This window comes from Macadamia integrifolia, chromosome 5 (assembly GCF_013358625.1).
Source record: "Macadamia integrifolia cultivar HAES 741 chromosome 5, SCU_Mint_v3, whole genome shotgun sequence".
In the NCBI taxonomy this organism is placed as follows: Eukaryota; Viridiplantae; Streptophyta; class Magnoliopsida; order Proteales; family Proteaceae; genus Macadamia; species Macadamia integrifolia.
The window spans coordinates 18,490,483-18,493,226 of NC_056561.1; the positions used below are offsets into that span (position 1 = coordinate 18,490,483).

At 34.0% G+C, this 2,744-nt stretch overlaps 1 protein-coding gene across 2 annotated transcripts in view; it reads left to right on the top strand.

The window, feature by feature from the left end:
- LOC122079249 (arabinosyltransferase XEG113-like) overlaps positions 1 to 1,511 on the top strand; it is a 75,917-nt gene extending 74,406 nt beyond the window's left edge. For both annotated transcript variants that reach the window (XM_042645542.1, XM_042645541.1), the window contains exons 12-13: positions 682 to 768; positions 1,097 to 1,511. In XM_042645542.1, the coding sequence (XP_042501476.1) occupies positions 682 to 768; positions 1,097 to 1,264 (255 nt within the window). In that variant the 3' untranslated portion in view covers positions 1,265 to 1,511. The remainder of the gene's footprint in view (positions 1 to 681; positions 769 to 1,096) is intronic.
- The last annotated feature ends 1,233 nt before the right edge of the window (positions 1,512 to 2,744 follow it).

Consider the following 2,744-nt stretch of genomic DNA (forward strand, 5'->3'; position numbering starts at 1 on the left):
TTTTTTTTTTTTTTTTTGTAAAATGGAACGAAACTGGGAAGACGGAACTCCATTTGGAGTTCCGTCCAATCTCGTTTTTTCAGTTTTTTTTTTCACTTTTTGTTCCAAAAAAACAAAAACGGACCATAAGTGCACCAAACAGAAGATTCTGTTTTTTCGTTCCAATAGAACGAAAAAACTCCAGAAACATTTTTTAGAACGATACCAAACGAAGCCTTAGAGTCTACTTGTTATAGCAAGTATTATAAATAAGGGTTGGGAGACCACAATAGCATAGAAACTGAGTCTATCGTGGTTCAGCATACTTTCTCCATCCATCTTCTCTCTCCTTCTCTCTTCTACTTGGCAGGTACTGGTTCTAGGTTCTGGGTTTGTCACTGGTCTTATTAAGGGTTGACAGTGTCAATACATGTGATCTTCCATGGGTAATATAGAGGTTTGCCCAACAGCCCAACATCTGTGTGGCCTTGATTGATATCCGACTCCCATTTATTTTAAGTCCCTATAGCAGCATCTTAGTTAGGATTGTTAATCTAGAAACTCTCGTGTCAGTAGATCTAAATCATAAACTGTGTTAGAGGTGAAATATTAATTTTGAGAACATCCTCTATTTTTTTTAAATTCTAAACCTAGAGGACTATTTCCCCTTCTGCTCTAACCTCGTGATTTTATTTTTGACAGTTGAAAACAGTATTCTCCTCATTCAAGGATATTAAAATTATTCAATTCTCATCCATGCAAGATGCCTTCCAAGGTTTTGCTGACAAGGTAATTTCTCTTTTCCTTTTGATTATCTCTCTGGGCCCCATTTCTTTCAAAGAAACTGGTCAACATAAATAAAAGAATGTAAAATATCTAACTATAGAGTTTGTTTCAGAGGAAATGAAAATAGATGCATAAGTTCTGGAGTTGGCTCACTGTTTGTATGCCAAAATCAGTAAAATAGTGTCTTTGGGAAGTGTAATATTCTCCCTGCTTTCTTCTTTTTTTTTCTTTTTTCTTGACTTCATTTTACATCGAAACAAATAGAGCTTTATCATAACTTCATTGGTTATATATTGTCTAACAATGCAAAGTGTCTCAATTATATGATCAGACAAGAGAGAAAAAGTTCAGAGAACGTGTGAAAAGGTACACGGGGATATGGTGCTGTGTGGAAAACCATATTCCTGGACACATATATTATGACATGTACTGGGATGAGAAGCCTGGCTGGAAACCTGCTCCACCAAAGACTTCTGAAGATGACCATCAACCTTGGTAATTTTCAAATTCATGTACTTCTTCTTGTAAGCTTAAGGAGAAGTGAAAGGGGCAAAAAAAACACCATTGGGAGCCTGTTTCATTCTGTGATGTGCGTTAGTCAACCTTAATCGTATACATATTTATACCATAGGCCATAGAAAATTAGGCATGAGAATTGCTGATGTACCTTTGTAAGACGAGCAGTAACCAAAAATTTTGATGTTCCTAATTTCCAATAATATATATAGTTTTTTCATTTTTTTTCATAAGACAAGGACTGTTGTTCTTCAATCCTCTCTCTCTCTCTCTCTCTCTCTCTCATTTTCTGATCCTCTTATGATCAGAAAGAGAGTATTTAGGATATATTTGATTAAAAATGAGAGGGGTTGTCTTAGTGATTTTTTTATGTTTGCTTCATGGGCCGAACAGGGTTTCGAAAGTACAAGTTTGGGCTTGTTGGTAATTCATTGGACCCTGTTTAGTTAGATATGGAGTGAATAAAATAAAATTGGTATCTATAAAATAAGTGAGAAATGAATAAAAGTGAGTAAAAATGAGTCAAATATCCAAGTTTCTGTCAGTAGCCCCTTTCTCTGGTGGATGCCGCTGCTGTGCAGGGAGAGGCTCTAGAGTCTAGACCAGTGCAGAGATGGACGTTGCCCTGCAAGTTATTATAGTCCTGTAATTAAGGGTGTTGATCGAATTTTTTTTTTTTTTTTAATTTTATGTAAATGGTTTAATTTGATTCGGTCAGTGCAAGATTTTTTAGGTGAAACTAAAATCAAATTATTTAACAATCTACATATATTGAGATCGAAACCATTTATAAAAAGTTTCGGTTTAAACGGTTTTCTTATGTTTTCTATTTTTTTTTCCAAATACTTCTTTACCTTTAAAATTTTTGGGGAAATTAATGTAAATTTTAACATTGATTGGAATTGTTTATTGTTATATAAACTTAATAGTGAATGTCCTAAAGTTACTATTATATCTTAATCAGTTTAAGAGTTTACTTAAACGGTTTGCCAACAGTTTAAATGTTAAAACCAAAATCGAATCATTTATTAAACGGTTTCAATTTTAAAATCAAAACCGAATCACTTATTAAATGGTTTCATGGTTTTGGTATAAACAGCTTGGTTCGATTTTGATTTTGATTTCAAATTCACATCCTTACCTGTAATAGATATGTACTAAATAATAATAATAAAAGGGAAAAAGAACATAAAAGGCAGCATGGCTCTTGCCCCAAGACACATGGGAAGGCAAAATAACCACCCTACCCTACATGAAAGGTGAAAATTTCTTTGCATTGATGCTTCCACTTGCATTCCCATTGGTTCTTATGCTGATACAAAAGCCGCGTAGCTTTCTAGGAAACCCTCTCTAATAAATAAATAAATTTAATTGTTTCTCTTGTCATTGTCCTTATCCATGTGAAATGATATGTTAGTATTGTGAAGCTCTCTTCGGAGGATATTTCTTCTCTACTCCTACAA